The sequence below is a fragment of the Diospyros lotus genome, chromosome 12 (genome assembly GCF_014633365.1).
Source record: "Diospyros lotus cultivar Yz01 chromosome 12, ASM1463336v1, whole genome shotgun sequence".
Lineage (NCBI taxonomy): Eukaryota > Viridiplantae > Streptophyta > Magnoliopsida > Ericales > Ebenaceae > Diospyros > Diospyros lotus.
In genome coordinates this window covers 27,877,976-27,901,122 of record NC_068349.1, presented here as the reverse complement: position 1 = coordinate 27,901,122, position 23,147 = coordinate 27,877,976, and the positions used below count along the sequence as shown (strand labels likewise).

At 40.1% G+C, this 23,147-nt stretch overlaps 1 protein-coding gene across 1 annotated transcript; it reads right to left on the bottom strand.

Annotated features, from left to right (window-relative positions):
• Positions 1-18,754: 18,754 nt before the first annotated feature.
• Positions 18,755-22,525, bottom strand: LOC127813930 (zinc finger CCCH domain-containing protein 63-like). The gene is made up of 10 exons (XM_052355071.1): positions 21,361-22,525; positions 21,166-21,261; positions 20,964-21,053; positions 20,771-20,872; positions 20,291-20,369; positions 20,185-20,246; positions 19,973-20,092; positions 19,810-19,869; positions 19,404-19,501; positions 18,755-19,288 (listed from the first exon to the last, which is right to left on the bottom strand). Exons 1-10 carry the CDS (start codon positions 21,790-21,792, stop codon positions 19,129-19,131), a joined length of 1,299 nt encoding a protein of 432 aa, XP_052211031.1. The 5' UTR covers positions 21,793-22,525; the 3' UTR covers positions 18,755-19,128.
• Positions 22,526-23,147: the final 622 nt, after the last annotated feature.

Here is a 23,147-nt window from a genome sequence, read left to right as displayed (position 1 = left end):
TTATAATCTACTGATAATTGTATTTTTTCTTTCCATGTGTTTGTTAATACATATGATAAGCACCAAGATAAGGGTTTTTTTTACCAAAATATCCCTATTACCAAATTTATGATTAAAATAGTATTTTATGATTAATATGAATTGTCAAAAAATTAAGATTAAAATTAAAAATAATATTTTATTTTTCAAATTCATGTCCAAAAATAAATTTAAAAAGAGTTGAAAAGAGTTAAATAAAATATATATAGAGAGAGAAATTTAAATTTTAAAAATCAATGAAATGAATAATGTCATTTAAATTTTAAAAATTGTCAAAACATATAATAATTTAAAAATATATTAAAAAATATTAATTATAAGAGTTAAATAAATAAGGTTTTTTAATAAATTTAAATCTTTAAAATGCACTAAATGGCATTAATTATCTTACAAGGGGTAGATAAGTAATTTAGCCTTATCTTGAAAGAGGTCGGATAAATTTATCTTGAAAGGGGGAGATAAGAGGTCACGTGAGGCCTTTTCCGGAAATGGTCAGATAAGGTTAACAAACACGTTGGAAATATCAAACATCCGGAATGGTTCCCATATCTAACCTTTTCTCCCTCTTATCTTGGTTAACAAACACCTCCTAAAGAAATACTTATAATTATGTGAGTGTCAAAACATGAAAATGTCATATACAAATAACATTTTCTCCTACTCTAGTGCTTGTAGTTGTGGAAGTTGATATTAAACACAAACGTTGTTTTCTCAAAAAAATTCTAGATGTATGTGTGTGTGGTCTCTCACTATATATATTCATGGTGTCTCAATCATGAAATTCCCATCCTAATTTTGTGACCACATAAATAAGGCAGCATGTGTCTTTTTCTTGCAAAAATTATAATTATTCTTATGTGTATATGGGCTAAGATCTAGTCAAATAAATTCAATAGGAGACCCAGAGCAAAATCTTGAGAAAAACTCAAAGGGATTGTAGAGAGCCCCAACTTGGTAACCCTTAAGCCAAGAAAGCCGAGGTGGAGTCCTTAAAGAAGAGAAAAAGACATATAGAAACACAGCGGGAGCATAATATACATAGATAAGCTGTCAAGTACGGAACAGACTCTACACAACAAGAACCACTAGCCAATCGCTAGGATACTACCATACATAACAACAAAATAAAAAAACAAAACAACATCCTCCCGCACCTAAGAACATCAACCACTCTCCCAAGGGTCTTCAATTGGGATTACCCTGTACACACTCTATCTAGTCGAATTAGGCACTGCCCTCGACCTTCGCTTTTTCCTTACTTAGAATGATAGAGAGCAAGAGTGAGTTACAAGACTCTATAAGCATAAGGTAACAAAAGGGCTACAAGGCTAGAGACTGTCTTGCCCGTATTCCGCATACAAACCATGCCATGAACCACAACCTAAGCCTGTGAATGTACATCCCACGGATAAATCTGCGGGGCAATAATAACCATATAATGCAACATATAAGGATGCAAGGCTATTGCAGCATTGACGATGATACAAAACTCTCATAAGCCATGTTATGCCCATATAGGAATACAGATGCCATGTAGATGCTTTCTAAACACACACCCATGACACACTAGTATGCTCATGCCCTTGCATATTCAACATATGAACCCCTAAATGCCAACCATCCATAACCATGCAACAATAAAAATAAAGTTATAAGCATACAAACACCACCCCCATTACCATCTAGGAACCTATCCCCATATGGTTAGGCATCATTCCACAAAGAAAATCCTATAAAATTAAACAAGTGTCCAAGGATAAGGATTTTTAAACGTAAATCACAGACTGACTAGGAACTAATTGACCAAACAATCAGAGAGTATGAGAACTCATATGAAAAATATGAGACCTTGCATAAAAGGATATAAAGCTGGCCAAATGGAAAGAAGGTGATAGGAACTTGCCTTAGATTTCCACTTTTAAATCTCTCACAACACTAGGGCTGTCGACAGCTCAACTCAAGTCTCTTCTTAATAAAATTAAACTTCGAAAGGAAAAATAAATGTTTAAATTAAATATTACCAAGACTATCTTCTATTTAATTTTAATTAATTTTACATTTACCTTAACCACAATTTTCAAATTTCCCACTTATGCTTGTTGTCTTTATAAGACCCCATATTTTTGTGAAGATCCCATGTATTTTAAGTGAGTTTAAAATATCAAAAAATATGTTTGAAATGGCAACAAGTGAGCAAATTAGTCGCAGGGAGTACCCTAGATCTTAGATACCTGAAGACAAAGGTATATTTTTGACAAACATTTCGAGGCGAGATTTATGACGCTGAAAGAAATTAAATCAGAGACGATTTTTCGGTTAAGCTAAGTTGTAGCCTAAAATAGCCGAATGATGGTAAGGTGCTTCAGGAAATCATACATATCGAGTAATTTTGAGTTATTAATTTTGAGATTTTAAGTATCTCGATAAATTTGACATTTGAGGGTGTAATTGTAATTAGAGAATTATCCAAACGAAATAAGGATAAAATTAAGAGCCTATGTGGTAAAATATTAAAGTTGAGAACTTGAAATAAGGGCCAAAATGTTATTTGGAAGAACTTTTGAGAATTAGCTTGGATTTCAAAAGTTAAATTCATTCTAGCTTTGGATTTCAAAAGCCATTCAATAATCGGTTTGAGTCTTTGGAGTCCATGGCTAAGATTGTGACAAGTGGCATAATGTGATTGGTTGAAGAAATCTATAAATAGGCACCATGGGTTGTTCTCAAATCATTCCAAGCAAGTTTGAGAGTTGAGGCACTCTAAGAGGAGGATCTTACTCTAGAGAGAGAATAGGAAGTTTGGCCAGAAGGCGGGAAGGAATCGAAGGAGAAGTCGGGGAGAACGAGCCTCGTCGGAGTTACGAGTCTTTGCTAAAATTTGCAAAAGTTAGTTAGAAAAAGCAAGATAAGTCCCATTTTTTTGATAATCCTGTAGAGGGGGAAGAGATGGTCGTGTAAGTTCAAACGGGGGTCGAATCAGAGTTAAAATGAGGAAGTTATGGCCGAAATACCAAATCGAGGCGAAGCAGTTCGAAATTGCTATGCAGCGTGTGAGATACATGTGCCGGAATATAGCTGCGTGTGAGGGCGCGTGGCCCACTTTTCTAGGGCGCATGAGGGGCCCATTTTTCTTCAAATTTTTCAGTTTTGTTCCTACTTTAATGTCCCTCAACCCTATGTAAAAATATTTGAGGTTAGGTTTACCAAAACGCGTGTTTTCTGCAGAAACCTAAGCCATTTGCTATGAAATTATACCGTCCAAGAGATAAACCAACAAGGTGAGACTCCTATACTCCAAATCCTATTTTTTATTCTCTTATGAGAGACGTCTATTGCATGAGACGTGTTTTGTGAAGTTCTTGTTCATAAACTCTATTTATTCTCTTACGTGAAATCATGTTGCATATATGAAATGTATTTATCTGAAAAATATATGCTATTGGCTTTTTAACTATCGCATTTATAAAATTCGTGTGGCCATACTGTTGTACCTATTTGTTGTTGGCCGAGGGAAAAAGTCGGATATCCCCCAAGAGACACTATGCGTGAGCCATCGAGAAAGCTCTCGTGGGGAAGACCATGAGTTTAAGGAACAATGGATGTGGTGCTTGCATGAGTGCTATGAGGTCTGGCTGAAGTGACATGGTTAGGGACCTCCCGAGAGGCGCTATGCATGCCTCATTGAGAAAGCTCTCATTGGAGGAGGCTGAGATGTTCACGAGGCACTTCGGAGTAGTTCTCGTTATTTTTCTCATACATTTTATACCTGATCATGAATTGATATAAACTGTTTTTGGAGTTTCTCACTAGAAGATTCATCTTCTAATTGGACTATGTCCCTGGAATATTTAAAGTTCCAGGTTCGATGAGCGGCTTTAAGGGAAAAGAGGTAGCTGAAGAATAAGCTTAATTTACTGCCTGTAGCATGTTTAGCTTATTTTTGTTTATGTGCGAACTTATGTAATTTTGGATATGTTTAAGATGTTCAGTTATCACTTGCTAGAGATGATGTCCATGTAATACGTTTTGTAGATGTCTTGAACAATTTTATGTTAAATAAAGTATTATGGTTGTGAACCATATCAGGTTCGATCTAGCTTCTTCATTCAAGATTTTAACGCCTGTCTTAGCTATTCGATTATTGGGTTTGTTAAACCGAGAAGGTGAAAATTAGGGTTTTTGGGATATTGTGTGATGTATGACAGCTATTGTGATATGAAAAATTTTTATATTCCCGAAATCCTAAGTTATAACACGCTCGAAAAAGATTTAGAACAAAAATACCTAATGAATACATACTAACCCTAACCCAACCATGAAGGCCAACAAACTACAATCACAAAAGCCAAAGATAAAGCATAAGAATAAAGTCTCACATAGAAAAACCTTAAGAGACCCTCTAAACAAAAGGGTCCCCAAGAGAGTCTCAACATATTCCTACCAAAGGGGCTCTATGAGAGTTAAAAGGTCTTCTAGAAGAGTCTCTCGTCACGAGATATTCCCTGGTGAGGGGATATTTTACTAAGGGCAAAATTACTATACTACCCTCGGAGACTACCAGCCTGGTGCCGCCACATGTCTGTCTCAGGAAGCGCCACGCGTCATCTAGATCTTTATCCCATAATTGAATTTTGAACGAGGTTGACTCGGTCAACTGAGATTCTCTCCAACGTCTTGTTCAAAGGTTATCATATCTCTTCAAAGTATGCTTTATGCCATATTTAAATAGAGGTCAACTTCTACAGGTATAGATTATTTGACTACTATGTGACTTTTCATTTCGGGTATTTTTCTTCTACTGACTTGAGCGTTGGAGTTCTCCTGGGGGATTAAAGGTCCCGCCCTTGCAGGTACTTGCTTCAAGGCAAATCTCGGTGATCGGTCCAGTATCATCATTTAGCGCCCACCGTGGGGCCGGTTGCTCTATCTGCTCTTGTTCGTCGAGTACCTTAGACGAGCTCAAGTTCCCCCCGTTATGGCGACAAGAAGAAATCCACCGTGAGCTGTTAGTACCCAACCTGTCCCAGATCAGAGTCAACACCAACCACCAGAGAGTGGACCTGTAGGGGGTCATCCCCCAGATCCCTCGCCATCACAAGATCGTGTCGCCCAGTTAGAGGGACAGGTCCAACGCTTGACGGAGTTACTCAACACCTTTTTGGCCCAACAACAGCCTCCAAATGGGAGACAAGGGGAAAACTCCAACCACGATAGTCGGCACCAGGGAGACCGCCACTCTAGTCATAGAGAATTCCAAGGTGGCGGATCCCCCCGTGCTGGGAAAGAGTCTTATTGAGACGAGAGACTGAGCAGACCCTCCAGGCATGGAGATTATGGGAGGCCGAGCTCAGAGGAGGAGGAGTCCTCTGGTCCCGATTATGCCCGAGTCGGAAGGGCTCAGCGAGAAAGGCATTTGCGGCATTTGGAGAGGGAGGTTGCAGAGTTGAGACAGAGGGAGGAAGAGCCACATGACATTGTTTCCAACCAGCCATTAAGTCGGGAGATCATGGCGATTATTCCATCTGAGTGCCTCCGAATCCCAGCCATCAAGCCATATGGAGGCACAACCGACCCTGCTAACCACTTGAGTCTCTTCACCTCTCACATGATGGTCCAGGTAGCACCTGATGCTATGTGGTGTAGAGTCTTCCTGGCCACTTTGGAAGGACATGCACGGGCCTGGTATTCAAGCCTGGCACACGGGTTGATTGCTAACTTCGTACAGCTTCTGAACAAGTTCTTGGCGCATTTGCTCCCTTCCGAAGGCACCAAAGGTCAACTATGACCCTTGTGAATCTCAAGCAGAACCAAAGGGAGTCATTAAAAGATTTTATGGCTAGGTTTAATATGGAGGCACTGAGCATTGAGAATCTCGATCAGAGTATTGCCATGGTAGCCTTTCAGAATGCCTTGAGGGTTGGTCCTTTTACCCAGTCACTGGCTAAGAGGCCTCCCCAGACGTTCACGGAGACCCTGAGCTGAGCCACCAAGTACATTAATGCCGAGGAGGTAATGCGGGCCAAGAGAATCGAGTACTCGAATAAGAAAGAGAAGAAAAGTCATAATAGGGAGCAGAAGCCGGAAGATAAATCAGGCCGATGGGGGGAAAGGTCGGGCCCCTGATGGAGTCTGGTCAGGTTCACCCTACTTAATACCCCTCGGGCAAAGATCTTGGCTACAATTGAGAATAAGGATTACTTGAAAAAATCGAGACCTATGAAGGCCCCGGCTAACAAAATGAGTAAAGACAAGTATTGCCGATTTCATCGAGATCATAGACATGACACGGAGGAGTACCATCAGCTGAAAGAGGAGATTCAGGAGCTCATCAATCGGGGTTTCCTAAGGAGGTTCGTAGCTAAGGAGGGGCGAACATCGAAGATCAAGGAGCCTTCCCCATAGGCGTGGTAGATCCCAGGAAAGGGGAAGGACCAGAACTTCGCCCAGGAGAGAGAGTCGCCAGAGGGAGGGAAGTCCTCCACAACATTTAATTTTTCACACTTTAGCCGCTGGGATGGTGCCAGGCAAGGAGTCAGGAGAAAACTCTTATCTGCATCGAAACGATGGAGTCAAGAGGGCTCGATCGGGGGACGTTTCCTTTACGGACAACCACTTGCCCGTGTATCCGATTTCTAATGATCCACTAGTCATCACAACAAAGTTGGGAAAATTGGAGCTTCGACGGATCCTTGTGGACCTAAGGAGCTCATTTAAGGTTTTATATCGACAGGCCTTCTTAGGCATGGGATATAAGATGGAATAGCTGAAGCCAGCTCGTGTCCCTTTGATTAGATTCCATGGGGAAGTGGTGTATGCAGACGGTATGTTTCAGCTCTCATTAACTCTTGGAAAGGGTTCTCGGTTTGCCCAGGTCATGTTAGACATTTTGGTAGCAGAGGTCCCCTCGGCCTACAATATGATCTTGGGGAGATCAGGATTAAATGCTCTCCGGGTCGTACCGAGTACTTACCACATGGTGCTTAAGTTCCCTACTGCTGCGGGGGTTAGCGAAGTCAGAGAAGACCTAAGGTCCGCCCGGGAGTGCTACATGACATCCATCAACACTGCTAGGGGTATTGTACAGGAGCAGTCAGAACCCCAAGAAGATTTAGGACATGGACAGGGCCCCAAAGGGAGAGAGGTCGGAATCTCCCCTCCCGCCATTGTCAGTTTTTTGCTGGAGGGGCCAGAGGACCCGAAGACTGCTGAGCTGGTGGATGAGCTCGTAGAGGTACCATTGGACCCGGACCGACTTGATAGATGCATGAGGGTGAGCACCCAATTGAAAGACCCTCTTTAGGCTCGGATTGTATCCCTTCTTCGCCAATATGCAGATATTTTCGCATGGTCGGTCCACGACATTCCTTGCATAGACTCGAGAGTGATGATGCACCGTTTGGGAGTGAAGCGGGGGTACCGATCCGTCATACATAAGAAGAGGAATTTTGCCCCAGATAGGGCAAGGGTTATGAGGCCGAGGTGGAAAAACTTATGGCAGCACGGTATATTTGGGAGGTTGATTATCCAAAGTGACTCGCCAATGTGGTTTTGGTCCCCAAGGGAGAAGGTAAGTGGAGGTTATGTATTGATTTCACTGACCTAAACAAGGCCTGTCCAAAAGATAATTACCCACTTCCCTGGATCGATACCCTAATTGATGGCACGGCTGGATGCCACCTTATGAGTTTTTTAGATGCTTTTCAGGGATATCATCAGATCCCGTTACATAAAAGAGGATCAGGAGAAGATGACATTCGTTATGGACCGGGGCACCTATTGTTATACTGTTATGCCTTTCGGTTTGAAGAATGCAGGAGCTACATACCAATGGCTTGTAAATAGGCTATTTCAAGACCAGTTAGGATGCAACATGGAGGCCTAGGTGGATGACATGCTAATAAAAAGCCTACTGGTAGAGGAGCATCCGGCAAACCTGGAAGAGTGTTTCAAAACCTTGCGCAAGTTCCAATTAAAGCTTAATCCCTCTAAGTGCGCTTTTGGTGTCTCTACAGGGAAGCTCCTCGGGTACATCGTGCATCATCTTGGGATCGAGGTGAATCTTGAGAAGATTAAAGTGATACTAGAAATGCCGACCCCAAGAATCATTAAGGAGGTCTAGCAGCTCACGAGAAGGATAACGGCTCTAGGGAGATTCCTTTCCCGATCGGCAGAAAAGGGCCTCCCTTTCTTCAAAGCCCTATCCAGGACCAAGGAATTTGTTTGGGACGACAAGTGCCAGGAGGCCTTCAACGAGCTCAAGGCATGTTTGCCCTCACCGCCAGTTCTCACCAAGCCACGGATGGGCGAGCCGCTCTACCTCTACTTGGCCGTAGCAGAAGAGGTAGTAAGCTCAATACTGGTGCTCGAAGAGAATAAGAGGCAGAGGCCAGTATACTACACGAGCAAATGATTGTCTGTGGCAGAGGCTCAGTATTCCCTCATGGAGAAATTAGCATTTGCCCTGGTCGTTTCAACGAGGAAGTTGCGACCCTACTTCCAAGCGCACTCTATCATTGTGCTTACTGACCAGCCTCTAAGGCAGGTTTTGGGGAAGTCGGAGCTCTCAGGGAGAATGCTTAAGTGGTCAATGGAGCTAATAACATTCGACATAGAGTACAAGCCTTGTTCAGCTATTAAGGCCCAGGCCTTAGCAGACTTCATTGTCGAAGGATTTGGGCTCGGCGAATCTCCAGAAGATAGCCTAGGACCATGGATGTTGGCAATGGATGGCAGCTCAAACCCTGGGGGTGGAGGAGCTGGGTTGATGATTAAGAGCCCTAAGGGCCAGTCCTAGTTATACGCTCTGCATTTTGAGTTCTGGGTGTCTAACAATGAAGCAGAATATGAGGCCCTCATAGCAGGGTTGAGGCTCGCCGCATAGTTTGGGGCGAGGCATCTCAACGTACAGTCTGATTCTAACCTTGTTGTTTAGCAGGTGAAGGGAGAATACGAGGCTAGGGAGGACCACATGTCCAAATATTTGGTTTTTGTTCAGAAATTGATGAGTCATTTTCGATCTGTGAAAAATGAGCATGTGCCTCGATCCCTAAATGTGGAAGCAAACACTTTGTCCCGGATTGCATCGGCTTCTTTCCCAACCAATTCCAGACAGATTTTTATTGAGACACTACCTCAGAGAAGCATTGACGAGATGGTGGAGCAGCTATGTCTCGACCTAGAACCAAGTTGGATGGACTCTCTTATCAGTTATTTGAAGGATGGCAAGCTACCAGAGAGTGACTTAGAGGCCCGTGAGCTAAAAATGAGGGCCCAGAAGTTTATACTAGTCAACGAGGAGTTGTATAAGAGATCCTTCACCCAACCACTCTTGAGGTACGTGAGGCCACGCGAAGTTGACTATGTTTTAAGAGAGATCCATGAGGGAATATGTGGGAGTCACATAGGAGCCCGGACTCTCTATCAGAAAGCCCTTCGACAAGGGTACTACTGGCCGACTATGGTGTTTAATGCAGAGCAGCTGGTTAAGAAATGTGAAAGATGCCAACGGGTCTCTAACCTGATTCATGTTCCTAGTTCCATGCTCACCCACCTAGTTCAGCCGTGCTCCTTCGCGCAATGGGGGATTGACAACCTAGGTCTGTTCTCGCCTGCCGTAGGTCAAGTAAAATTCTTGATCGAAGCTATAGATTACTTCTCCAAATGGATAGAGGCCGAGCCCCAGGCCTCCATTACTGCTTGAAAAGTGAAGCAATTTTTATGGAAGAACATGGTTTGTCGATTTGGGATCCCACAGGTGATTGTTTCAGATAATGGGACCCAGTTTACAGATCAGACGGTCAAGGAATGGTGTCAGGAGTTGGGGATCAAGCAGCACTTCACCTCTGTAGCTCATCCACAAGCTAACAGACAGATTGAGCTTACCAATAGGACTATGCTCCATGGATTAAAAGCTTGGGTGGACAAGGCAGACGGAAGTTGGGTGGATGAGTTACCAAGCATCCTTTTGTCTTATCGGACCACGAGGAAGGGGTCCACCGGGGAGACCCCGTTCAGCTTATGTTACGGCTCAGAGGCCCTTATTCCGGTAGAGATCGGGATCCCAACTTTTAGGGTGGAGCATTTTGACCTAGAGTCCAATAAGCAAGGCTTGAGGAATAACTTAGATACAGTGGAGGAGCTTCAAGATGAACCAAGGGTCCACCAGGTGGTTTATAATCAGCTGATTGAGAGGAACTACAACCGAAGGGTGAAAGCTTGAAGTTTTCTACCTGGCGATCTGGTCCTTCGACGAGCAAGTGTTAGCAACCCCCGAGACTCCAACAAGTTGTCACCAACATGGGAAGGCCCTTACCAGGTTACCGAGACCCTCAGCCCTGGGGCATACCGGCTCGAGACCGTGGACGACACTCCCATAAAGAATACTCGAAATATTCAGAATTTGAGAAAATTTTATTAATAATGGGTTTACCCCAAGGAATTTGGAGCTGCGTATTTTTCCCAATAAAATCTCATTATGTTTCTTTTTACATGTGTAGATTTTTTATCCTACAGAATATAAAACGAAAAAAGAGGTGAAGGGGAAGGAACTACTTTCCCTTGACCTCAGAAACCTCCAAAGAGATTTTTTGAGTCCTTTCGTTATCAAAGATAGCGAGGACGAAGAAAGAGCAATGGACCAGATATGGTCTTAGGGGACCACCCCTGACGATAAAAAAAGGAAGAGTAAGGGACCAGATATGGCCCTATGGGATCACCCCTAAAATAAAAAGGAAAGAAAGGCTAAGGGGGTGGAAACGACCCCCAAAGAAGCCGACCTAAGGGGTCCCGGAGGAGACTCCTAAGTCCTCACCTCCATACTGAAGTTAAAGAGGACTAAAAAATAATAGGGGCAGATGTGACCCAGGGGACCACCCCCAATAAAAAGGAACCAAATAGAATGACATCCACCACCATGTCAACATGAGAGTTACGGTAGAGGTGCAAGAAATCAGATAACAGAGACCACTCAACTCGGACTATTGCAAAAAACATAACTTTGAGGGATTTTATTTAACAAAGGATCAAAAGTCTAATACAACTCATGCTCACAGCAAGAAGGTACATATGAACCTAGAACTAACAACTAGGTTTCTTCTTCTTCGAACTCCTCAGATTCAATGGCGGAGGCTCAGGAGGATGATGCCTGGCTGAGCTCTGCAATCACGTCCTCCATAGGTCTGATGGGGGAGAAATCGAAGTCGGGGCAGGCTTTTTGCACTTCCTCCTTGCTCCGAATGAAGCCTTTCTTCCAAACACCCTGCAACTCCCGTCTGATAAACCCTTTCACCTCGGGGAGTTGGGTGGGGTCTGAATATCTCTCATTTAGCTCTCGAACGCGTTGTTTAAACCACCCCAACTCTCCCCCCGTTGAATGGTGGTTAATCTCAAGATTTTGGAGGCGCTCCTCCAGCTCCGTGGATCATTGATGTTGAGCCCTTAGATCCCTATCCCGCTGCTCGATGGTCCTATGGCACTCAGCAAGGGCATTATCCAACTCAAGCATTTTTTGTGAGTTCCTTGCCATACGTCTCTAGAGCTCGTTCTGAGTGACAATACTCTGTATGCAAATAGCAAAAATTAGAATATGGGGGGCCAAAAGTTCTCCATGATAAAGGACCAAGAGACTAACCTGAACCAAACCCTGGTAGTAACATGACTCCAAGGTCTCTGAAGTCAAATCCGCGGCCCTCTCCAGGTCTGCTTGAGTTGGTAGACCCTGAATAAGCTTAGTCGCCACCCAAGCCTCGCTGCTGTGGTCTGACTCATGAACGTTCCAGTCTGGTCGGTGAAGAACCCGGGCGAGAATGGACGCCTCCCCCTCGATCATGTCAGAAAGAGGCTCGATGCCTTGGGAGCCGCCTACCTCAGCTCGGGGCAAAGAAGAACGAGACCCAGTGGCCTTCGATTTTTTGTGCCGAGGTGGGAGCCGAGAGTCTTTGGTGTGTCTCTTGGCATTTTTTTGGGGCCCGTTTGGCCTCTTTAACGGCCTGCTTATCGATCCCCCCACAGCTCCGCATCGTCAATCATCTTGGCTACAAAACATGACAAAATAAGATTAATTGTTAGGATAAAGTACACATAAATGGGAGACATGAAGCAGAACGAGAGGATTGGAAAAATTAACCTAAGGGAATGTCAGCTGCTGGACAGGGGTATCGACACACACCCCCGAGAGACAGAGTTTGCTCGTTAATCAATTTGGCGGTACTGACGTACTCTAAACCCATCAAAAGCTCAGCATTCCTCATCTCTAAAGGGGACATTTCATGTGGGAAATTTGTAAAGGGAGGCCGACGCCAGGCGGTGGGCACACCCATGGTAACAGAGGAAGATCCCATGAAAAAATACTAATTTTTCCAACCATTCAAAGAGGACGGGGTGTCTACAAGGAACTTACAACCAAGATATGCCATGAAGGAGTAGCGAAATTCGGACTTATCAACGCATACAAGGTGAAATAATTTTAAGAAGAGCTCAGCTTTAGGGACGATACCTCTCCCCCGACAATATATAACGAAAGAGACTAAGTTCCTCCACCCGTTGTGCACTAGCTGAAAACAAGATAACCCTACGAGACGAAAGATCTTAGCTAGGGTGCCTTCGAAAGGGAACCGACACTCGGCTTCAAGAGAGGCTTTATAGATGGTTAAACTACTAGAAGGGGCTTGATGGGATCTAAGGTTGGAGAGTGCAGTGAACCAGTAGCCCTTGATGGGGAGGTGATATTTTCAGGCGAGTCCAGAGACCTCATCCTCGAACAAAGTAGAATAAGAAGGGGTTAGGTCATCAAGGAGACCACTATGATGGAGCTCTAACTCTAGGTCAGTATCGTTATCAAAAGATGAGGTATTAGGATAGGGCTGGGAGGTCCCAACGTCTCCTATTTGCATATCAGACTGGGAAGATGAGCTAGAAGAGTCTGAGCTATTCCCATCCGAGTTACTAGATGAGGTCATGGGGATCGACTTACTAAAACAGCGTGACATGGGGAAGAGAGACAATGAAAAACCACATAAAATAAGAGAAAGAAGGCAAAAGAATATCGGCTGATTCCGGAGATGGAAGGGAAATGCACGAAAGAACCCTTAGGAGGGAGTCGGTCCGTCCCCTGTTGGACTTGAAAACGCTGCTCAAAGTCTCACGTACCTTGTGGGGAGCCTGCATGAAAAAATAAATAAAAAATATTAGAGGCAGGTCAAGTGATTCCAAAAAAAAAAGGGGGGGGGGGAATGTTGAACCCCCGTAGGCAAAGCCACGCGCTCGAGCGGGGGTGCGCAAGGCCGAGGAGCTGGGCCTCGGCCTCAGCGTGTGTGGCCGAGCCATGCAACCTCGGCCAGCGTGGCTGAGGCGCGGGGCCTTGGCCTTGCGGCCTTAGCGCGCACAGTCGAGGCCAGCGCAGCTGAGGCCTCCGCGGCCTCCACCAGTGAGGCTAAGATCGCTGGTCTCGGCCAAGCAAAAAATAAATAAATAAATAAAAATAAATAAATAAATAAATAAATAATGAAAAAATAAAATTAAAAGAAAAAAAAAGAAGAGAGGGGAGACCTTTTACCTTTTTTTCTCTACTCCAAGAATGCTTTCAGTCCAATAATTCTTAGGAGGAGGGGACCATACCCACATCCCTTTTTATAGAGTCCTTGGAGGGCCATGAAAAGGGTGAGGGAACTTTGAGTTGGGAAGTGAGCCAATAATTGAGATTATTAATCCTATTTATTTTTTGCAAAACTTTTTTTTATAGGAAAGCAGAAAAGCTTAGAGGACTACTCCTTCAGCTGCCCGAGCTCCTCACCCTCACAGCTCAAGGAGTTGGGGGGGCAAGTGGTGAGGGGATATTTTACTAAAGGCAAAATTACTATACTACCCTCGGAGACTACCAGCCTGGTGCCGCCACGTGCCTATCTCAGGAAGCGCCACGTGTAATCTAGATCTTCATCCCATATTTGATTTTGAACAAGGTTGACTCGGTCAACCGAGATTCTCTCCAACGTCTTGTTCAGAGGTTATCCTATCTCTTCAAAGTATGCTTTACGCCATCTTTAAATAGAGGTCAACTTCTACAGGTATGGATTATTTGACTACTTTGTGACTTTCCATTTCAGGTATTTTTCTTCTACTGACTTGAGCGTTGGAGTTCTCTCGGGGGATTAAAGGCCCCGCCCTTGCAGGTACTTGCTTTGAGGCAGACCTCGGTGATCAGTCTAGTATCATCATTCCCAAAACCAAAAGCACAAACAGACATCTCCAAAAATTCCTCCACGAATCATGCAAGGAATAAGATTTATCCATAAAAGTCCAAATCCTAATCGATCTCAGAATTCTCAGAATGGTTATCAAACATTAGATTAATGTAGTATTCTTTCAAAAAAAAAATTCTTATTTTTGCATTTATTTTTATTTTTATTTTAATTAAAAATAAAATTTAAACAAGTTGAGTTAAAAATAAAAATAAATATAATAAGAAATATACACAATATACAAATTTTGATATTAATATTATAATCATAAGAATATATACTTGAATATATCTACTGTGATGTCAGATAAAATAAACTCAATATTCCTAATCTTTAGCTTACAAATAAAAAGCATATATATGAGAAATTAGTCAATTTATTAGAATAACTTTTACCATGCAAATTTTGTTCCAATTTTTCCATATCATTATTTTTATCACCCTTAAATTGTTAAAAATTTAAAAAAATACCCTTTCTCTCCCATTTTCCTCTCCTCTTTTTTTAACTCCCACGGCAACAAAATTGAAAAAGTAATTAACGGTATACTTTATAAACTATAAGTTTTTATCACAAATATTGTTTGAACTTTATATTTTGGTAAGTAAGTTTTTGAAATTTCTCAAATTAGTCACGATACATCAAGGTCCCAAATATACTTAGCAAAATATAAAGTTCCTTAATTAGAGGTGTGAAATATTTTGAAAGAAGAAATTTTGATCAAGCCTCGATAGGTAGAAAAACCAAGACCTAAAACGCCAAAAATCTGGATTATTGTCAATGCAAAAGCTTTTTAAGAGTTCTCTTTTTATTTAAATAAAGATTGAGAAATTTTTTTTGTGAAAATATGTTCTTTACTTATAAAAAAGTGTATAATAAGTGTAAAATCTCAAAAATTATAAAAATCTAGAGAGTGACAATAAGAGAGGTCAAAGTGGTTGCTTGAGCAAACCTTTGGAACTCTTTTTAATTGCTTCAACGGCCTCTTCAGGGGTAGTTCGGTCATTTTAGTGATGCTCCAAAATGTTTGAAAAAATAGAAAAAACACACACAAAAAAGAATATATTCAATCATGATCTATGTCGTACCTTGTATAATTTTTGTATGATTTTTTTGTTTATTTTCCTTTTTTCTATAAATAAGATTTTTATTGAATAGAAAAAAAATGATACAACAACCATGCTAGTGCATGACCCGAGCAACAACACAAGACATGAAAATAACTACCAACATAAAAAGTCTATAAGGGCACTACAACAAAGACTAGGCCATACCCAGGTCCTCACAAAGAAACAAACAAGCTTAACCAAAAAAAAAATCATGAACCCAACAATCAAAACGAAAAGAGTCATTCCTCAAAAAAAAAAAAAAAATGATAAAGGAAGTCGCCAAATAGTCGCAATTGCTTTCAAGAAAACAAAGGCCATCAAATTTTCATCTCCCTAAGCATTATTAGGCTTTTGATGCAAATGCCAACATTTAATGATGAAAACACCTAGTTACTCCCCTGAAAAAAGCATAGAAAGCACAGAAATCACACACATAATACCTCCCTAAGCATTACTAGGCTTTTTAGCATAAATGTCAACATTTTATGATGGAGACACTCGATTTCTCTCCTAAATAGTGCAAAGTATACTTGTATTTTAAGCCACTGTTTGACGTGAAGGTTGACATTTTATGATGTCAACCCCCTATCACGCCCCAAATTAGGAGGCCGTGACTGACATTACTCCCCAAAAAAACAACAATAACTCCCACACGGGAATAGTAAGCCATAACAAAAAAAAATAAAAAAAATATAACTCTAGTTAAGAGAAAAGCACAGCAGAAGCTAATATAGATCAAATCCTTTTAACACATCCATTAGGGTTTAATCTCCCATAATACATAAAAGGTGCACTTAGGATCCATTTAACAGCATAACAGATACTCCTTTTCACTTGAAAGACGAAACCTCGAAGATCTTTCCGGTCGGGATATGCTCTGTACACATGACTATCCCACGAAAATCAAACTCCACTGGACCCCATCCTCGAACTTCACTTTTCCCGACCCTAGAATGATGTTAAAGTAAAGTGAGCCATAATACCCAGCAAGCATATCTGAAATAAACGGAGAGCAATAGGAAATTGAAACAAAAAGGAGTTACCCATATACAACAGCCACATGATCCACACTATGTTCATAACGATATGCCCCCATGCTATGCCATAATCCATTTTACATCACATGCACATGTTCAAAACTACACATATGGTCCTTAAGGCTCACACATTACCAATATGCTCAAATCATGTATACAACCCTTAGGGTTCACAAATATCATAACAGCACCAAGGCATCAAAATACATATAAAACCACACATGTAAATAAACCACTCACTTGTGGTTCGAATCCCATCGCGACCAAGGCCAATTGTGAATTTCACTTGTCTTCAGAAGAAAGTCAAAATCCATTTGAAGTAAGGACAACCAAAGAAAATGTGACAGTGTCGTTGCGCTACCAACTTACAGAGATAACACCGATTGAGGAAGGGAAGATATAGATTAACCTTTTCTAAAGTAGAAAGACTCTCCCAAAATCGCTATCTCATCAAAGATGCAAATTACATTTACATACTTTGTTCAACTTGTTCTTGGACATCATAAGATATTTCTCAATAAATTAGTTGATTTGACCAATTCTGATCATATTGATTCACAACCTGATGTTTGTAACAATACTTTCTTTAGTATCCACATCTCTAACTTGTGAAACTTTTTATTATCGACAACGTTAATCATTATCTCTTCATTGTCAGTAGCTTTAGAATCTCCTACAAAGATTCTCCAATGAATTTTTTTGGTTTTGCTTCAAGAATTTTTTTTTATTTGTTCTCATTTTTGGACAAATGATAGTTAATTCACAATTATCTTTAATTGACATCTTTTTTGATGTGCTAGTTGATTTGTTAACAATTTGTGGTTCATCTTGTGATCATTTTGATAAATTTGTCTTTGTCAATTTTGATTGGTGCTTTTGATTCCTCTTTAGATTTAATTAATTAAAAGTCATATTTAATCGGCTAGTAATGTTTTCAAAAATTAGAAATACTTTTACTTTTTAAAGTGTTTATAATCTTTGAAAAGTAATTGATAGTTTCAAGAAAAAATGTTGTTGATCACTTGAAAAAATACTTATAATGTTATGAATATAAAATATAAGAATAAAGTCTCGTACAAAAAAACCCCAAGAGATCCTCTCGGCAAAGGAGTCCCCAAGAGAGTCTCAACAAACTCCTAGCAAATAAACTCTAGGAGAGTTAAAAAGTCTTCCAAAAGAGTCTCTCATTGCGAGGTATTACCAGAACCAAAAGCACAAACAAATATCTCTAAAAATTCCTCTAAAAATCATGCAAGGAATAAGGTTTATCCATAGAAGTGCAAATCCTAATCAATCTTAGAATACTCAGAATGGTTATCAAACATTAGATTAATGTAGCATTCTTTCGAATTTATTTTCTTATTTTTGCATTTATTTTTATTTTAATTAAAAATAAAATCTAAACATGTTGAATTAAAAATAAAAATTAAATATCATAAGAAATATATACAATAAACAAATTTTGATATTGATATTATAATCATAACAATAAGAATATGTACATTATATATCTACTATGATGTCAGATAAAATAAACTCAATATCCCTAATCTTTAACTTACAAATAAAAAGCATAAATATGAAAAATTAGTCAATTTTTAACAATTACTTTTGCCATGAAAATTTTGTTCCAATTTTCCCATATCATTATTTTGTTACCCTTCAATTGTTAAAAAATTACAAAATACCCTCTTTCTCTCTCTCTCTTCTTTTTTTTATCATAAGATATTTCTCAACAAATTAGTTGATTTAACCAATTTTGATCATATTATTCACAAGCTGATATTTGTATCAATACTTTCTTTAGTATCCATATCTTTAACTTGGGGAACATTTTATTATCGACAACCTTAATCATTATCTCTTCATTGTCAATAGCTTTATAATCTCCTACAAAGATTTTCCAACAAGTTTTTTGGTATGCTTCAAGAAGAAACATTTTATCTATTCCCATTTTCGGACAAAGGATAGCTAATTCACAAGTATCTTTAATTGACATCTTTTTTGACGTGCTAGTTAATTTGTTGACTATTTGTGGTTCATCTCATGATCATTTTGATAAATTTGTCTTTGTCAATTTTGATTGGTGATTTTGATTCCTCTTTAGATTTAATTAATTAAAAGTCATATTTAATCGTTTAGTAATATTTTCAAAAATTAGAAATACTTTTACTTTTTAAAGTGTGTTATAATCTTTGAAAAGTAATTGATAGTTTCAAGAAAAAATGTTGTTGATCACTTGAAAAAATACTTATAATGTTATGAATATAAAATATAATATTAAAATACTGTGTACAAATAACATTACGGTATTTTTATTTATGTATCTTCAACGAAGTGATCATGAAGACAAGGACAAATTAGTATAATCCGATTCAAATGAAGGCCAAAGGCTCCCCATAAACAAATATAGAAGTATACAATCATTAGTTAATGAGCTTAATTTGGCATAACATTGTGTCACAAACTAATTCCATGTCGATAATCTATTAAAAAGATCTCAAGTTTTGGTTAAGAATGTGGTTTTTCAATTTAAGGGTATTGCCTCAAATTGAGTTTTTGAAATAGATAAACTGAAATAAGCTCCTTTAAGGTCTAAACCATTCCTGAAAAATAGAAAAAAACATATCCGAACTTCCTAAATTAAGAGTGAAAACTTTCGAAAGAAGAATTAGTTTCGATGGGTTAAAAAACCAAGAATGGCTGGCTGGCTCATGATGAAGACGACGTCTCCTTCTTCAAGTCTGCATCCATTTTCCACACTGTTATTTGGCCCGTTGCATCCCCGGTGAAGAACAGGCCTGTGCCTGCTGGGCCAATCTGAATTGCCCGGACTTCTCGTTTTGCAAACAGCTTGCCCCTTTCAGTGAACCTAAAACCCATTTCATTTTCATAAAATCAAATCACTTGGTTGTTTGGTTAATTGTTTGTGCTGTAAACAAAAATGTGACATTTGGAGACGTGTGCATCATCTATTTCATACTTACGTTGGCAAGTCATACGAGCGGACGTAGTTGTCGTGGCATGAGCAGAGCAGAATAGGTTTGGCCTCAGCATCATTAAGTCCACAAAGGCCAAGAACACCCTGAAACATCAGACAGATTGGAATTTTACAATCTTAATTAGTTCAACTGCAAGCTTTTGGCCACTATGTTTGGATGATGAGCCAAAATACTTATTGAACAAAAGAAAATGCCCACGATTCAGTTCAACTGTGAGTTTTAGGCGGCCACTATGTTTGGATGAGCTAAAATGCTTTGAACTAATAGAGAACATAAAAGATAAAGGAGAGAACAGAAGCAAAAAAGAACAAGTATCCACATGCAGGCAGAGAAATGCAATACAGGGGATGGATGTAGCTAGTGCAAAAAATTCATTCACAATAGTCATTACATGTTCTTCTTCATGCGTGTAGATCATCTCTATGTCCCCAGCTTCGGTGGAACCCCAAGCCTGCTCAGAAAAACACAATCAGAACAGACAAAAATGGAATATAATAGCTATAGGGGCTGATATTCTGAACTAAAAGCAGGAAAAAAAAAAAAAAAAACCCAACCTTTATGCTTTCATCCAATGAACAGGACAACAAATACTTGTCCCAGCAGAGAACAGACATAACGGCACCTGTATGTCCTTGTAGTGTTTGGACACAGAGCAAGGTATTCAGGTCCCACACCTAAAACCCATGGAAGCCAAGACATATGAGCGGTCAACCTAAATGATAAGCCACAATGGATAAGTTGAAGATTAGAACGCCAATCAACTTACTCTTATTGTGTTGTCCATCGAACCAGAGTAGATCTTGTTTGCTCCAATAGCAAGAGAAATAACTATACCATTATGACCCTTCAGTGATGCGATTAATTCAGGGGACCATTATGACCCTTCAGTGATGCGATTAATTCAGGGGGTTCATTTTCGGACCTAAATTTCCAGGCCAATATGGTGCCATCCTATGGTAAAAAAGAAAAAACAGAAAAAGAAAACAAAGAACTTCAGAACATACAAATTATTATCATATTACAACAAAAGGAAAAAGAAGATTAGTCAGAAAATTGCCTGACAAATCTAAGGCTAACTACAACCATGCATCTTAATTTTTTAAAAGAGAAAAAGACAAAACACAGTTAGCTATATGTAGATACCCTCAAAAAAAGACTACACATTGTTAGCCACCTACATAAAGAGACTCTCAATTTTAAGAAGAGAACATATGTTTATCAACAATATGGAAGCATACGTATGCATCCAAAACCAATCGTAGGGGGCTCTATATATTTTTTCTAATGAGTACTCAATGGAGACTTGTGAAACTACATATCTGAAACAACTGACAAGTCCATGAAGTATATACCTGTGTCGCAGCGAAAAGCATATCATCCGTGGTGGCCAAAGCACGAACTAGTCCAACTGGTCCGAGGAGGGTCAGTTCATTGCCTGTCTGTGTGTTCCACACCTGCAACACCCACAAAAAAATTAACAAATTTGGACCACCATATTAGGAAATAAAATTTACAATCGTGCATTCAGGCCAAAATGTAAAGTACCTTAACAGCATCTTCCAGGCCCACAAATACCCATGGACCCTCACTGATCAGCGACCCAACTTCACCTGGAAGATCAACCACTTGAACACACTCTGCATTTTCCATGCAGAGAATTGATACAACATGTCAATTTATATATTGCACGGAAAGCAAGATTTATCAATAAGAAGAGGCCAGTGCAAAAGGAGGTAATTATACTGACCTGACCAGTATTGCAGTCCCATACTCGTATGGTTTTGTCCTTACAACCCGTGTAAAGTTTGTAGGAGCCAGAAGGAAGTGCAATCCCTTTAACAGCCTATATATTGAGCCCAAAATTAATGTTATTCACATACTGTAAGTAAAAGAAAATGCAGGAACCAAACAATGCAGGAACTGTCTAATTTCAAACAATCACCTTCCTGTGCCCTTCTAGCTTCGTGAACATTGAAAACCCATTGCCACAGGACCACGAGTGCAAGTATTTGCAGTCCTCACCACGCACGCACTTTCCAGAAAGCCAATGTTGGCAAACTTTGTCCTGAACTGTTTCAGTACCATTAATATGTTTAGGTCCATCCTCTCCACTAGACAACGCGGACGAATTCTTGACAGTACTGCTGTTGTCGGGAGTCCTCTTCCAGGTTCTTGACTTGGGAGCTTGGAATTGTTTAGGCCGCGGTGGAGCCACTGATTCTGATTCTGCGTGCAAGAACTTACATGGGTGTCGACTGCACCTCCCCTCAAGCCAAAAGGCACAAATAACGTTCGCTGCTCCTCCTCTGCATTGCCGCCGATGAAAACCCGACCCCTGCGTCCTCTCTGAAACTCTTGCCGCTACGGTAGCCATGCTATACGCACAGAAAGATATTTAATTAATTAATGACGTGTACAATCGCGCTGTAGTCTGTAACCAACAGCGTCCGTCTTTCATCAAGAAAAACCGTCCAAAATCCAAATCCAAATCCAAGAAACCGATCAAGACCAAAATCTCTGGATCTCCTATCCCCATAACACAACTGAGCCTTCGGATTTCTCGACTGCAAGCCGAAGACCGTTTCACTAACCGTGAACGAACCCGGGATTTCCATGCCCTAAATACAAAATTCCAAAATTTCGAAACCCCGAAGGGCGAACACGGACAACTCAAAAACACAGAACCGACTACGGTCGCCGTAGCCTTCTTGACAGCTTCTTGATGGATTGTGGTAAAATAAAACCCTAAACTATCAGTCCATAGCCATCTTGACGATTGCGGTAAAAGAAAACCCTCAACCATCAATGCTGATAAAGGAAGATCGGTCGCAGATGAGAGATATGCAAACCTGAAGTCGAGATTAAAGGCCTTCCTTCGACAATGGTCGCCGGTCGCTCGATTCTTGAATCTTTACCGATTGATCCGTTCAGAATGATAGCAAAACAAACACTGATCGACGAAGCCCTCCCTCCTCTGTCTCTATATAGCTTCGAAATCCAAATCCAAATTAAAAACGTAATCAAAATCCAGATTCAAATTCGAAACGAAAATCGAAAGCTAGAAAGGTTTTATATCCCCAATCCCAATTCCGATTGACCCAATCCAATCTCTCCCTCCCTCCCTGCCCCATGTATATATAGGTTCGCATGCCGTTTAGTTTAGTTGGGGGTATTTTGTTGTTATTTCAGTTTTGCCCAAAATTGTTCTTTATTTTCTTTTGCAGACCTCGCTTATCAATTGTAATGCAAATTTAGCCTTTGTTAATTTGTCTTCTCTATTTTCCAATCTCCTTATTTTTTGTTAAAGAAAGAAAAGAAAATAAATATTAATAAATATGAAATAAAGAAAATTCTCAAACATCTTGTTTATTGGGATTCAATCACGATCTTTATCTTACCTTACATTTTGATTGCGTTGATTCGCATTTTTATATTTGAAAGAATATCTTTTTTAATATCAACATTTCCATCTTTTCATTGTCAGTAATTTTGGAATCTCTTACAAAGATTCTCCAATGAGATTTTCGATCTTGCTTCAAGAAAAAAAAAATTGTTATCTATTCTTATTGCTAGTAGTTTTTTTTTTTTTTTGGGAGGGGAGAAATACCATAAAAACTCCTAAAAGTCCTTTAAAAGATTTCACAATCCAATACACATCCAAATCATCTAAAAGATCCATTAAATATAGCATAAATATTATTTGTATACTCAAATTTGATATTTTTGATG